Source organism: Ranitomeya variabilis, chromosome 3, assembly GCF_051348905.1.
Source record: "Ranitomeya variabilis isolate aRanVar5 chromosome 3, aRanVar5.hap1, whole genome shotgun sequence".
Taxonomy (NCBI): domain Eukaryota; kingdom Metazoa; phylum Chordata; class Amphibia; order Anura; family Dendrobatidae; genus Ranitomeya; species Ranitomeya variabilis.
The window spans coordinates 233,774,817-233,776,098 of record NC_135234.1 but is presented as its reverse complement, the minus strand read 5'-3'; the positions used below and the strand labels follow the sequence as shown (position 1 = coordinate 233,776,098).

The following is a 1,282-nucleotide window of genomic DNA, read 5'->3' as shown; positions in this document are numbered from 1 at the left end:
CACTGCCCCCTGCAGGCAGCACACATATTATACACTGCCCCCTGCAGGCAGCACACATATTATACACTGCCCCCTGCAGGCAGCACACATATTATACACTGCCCCCTGCAGGCAGCACACATATTATACACTGCCCCCTGCAGGCAGCACACATATTATACACTGCCCCCTGCAGGCAGCACACATATTATACACTGCCCCCTGCAGGCAGCACACATATTATACACTGCCCCCTGCAGGCAGCACACATATTATACACTGCCCCCTGTGATGCCATTGCTGTGCCCACCATAGCCGTGTGCCATCGGTGCCCTTACAGCTGGGCTCTGCAGATAACCTTCACAGCCTGCCACCCCACCAATTCCCCTCCCCCTGCCTTACCGGGTGCGTTTCGTTCCTAAGGACTTCCTGTACGGCCATGGGCTGGTGGCAGGTCCCATCGGTGCTAGGCGACGTGTCGGGCGCTGCGCTCCTCCGCACCCGGGAGAGCCATGGCGCATCACGCCGCCACACCACAGAGCGGCCATCCAGCTGTCCAGAAGGAAGCAGAGCCCGCGCGGTCCACACGGAGACCAGAAACAAAAGCGCTCGCAGCCCCGTCCCTGCAACGAAAGCCATCACTAGGCAGCTCTCCTGAGCCGCAGCCAGCACACTGACAGGTACACTACGGCTGGCTGCTGATTGGTTGAAGAAGACGTCACTCTTCCTGCGCCTCTAACTCTATTGGTCAACAATCCACAGCGCCCTGCTGCGCTCTGCCCACAGTCAACATTCTGGCTAAGCAGGTGCCGAGCTCGGCAGTTCGCCTCTGATTGGTCTTTTCATGAGTGGTCACTTGTGATTGGTCTGCCCGGCAAGGACAATGTTTATGTGCTGCTCACGTGTGAAGTCTGAGGCGCCGCCCACATCTGGTGTCAGGTGAATTCTCTCTCCTGTGTGGGACGTTAGGCCCTTGGGTGCGGGGGTGGGGTTAATTGTCTTTATTTCATTTTTCATCTCCTCTACTACATTAGACATATCTTATAGATAGATAGACAGATAGATACATATATATATATATATATATATATATATATATATATATATATACACTCACCGGCCACTTTATTAGGTACACCTGTCCAACTTCTTGTTAACACTTAATTTCTAATCAGCCAATCACATGGCGGCAACTCAGTGAATTTAGGCATGTAGACATGGTCAAGACAATCTCCTGCAGTTCAAACCGAGCATCAGTATGGGGAAGAAAGGTGATTTGAGTGCCTTTGAACGTGGCATGGTT

The 1,282-nt window shown here is 52.7% G+C and overlaps 1 protein-coding gene across 1 annotated transcript in view; it reads right to left on the bottom strand.

Annotated features, from left to right (window-relative positions):
* The window catches only part of SORT1 (sortilin 1), a 76,127-nt gene extending 75,366 nt beyond the window's left edge, over nt 1–761 (bottom strand). The window contains exon 1 of the mRNA XM_077295255.1: nt 382–761. Coding sequence (XP_077151370.1) covers nt 382–618 — 237 coding nt within the window. The 5' untranslated portion in view covers nt 619–761. The remainder of the gene's footprint in view (nt 1–381) is intronic.
* Between the last annotated feature and the right edge of the window lie 521 nt (nt 762–1,282).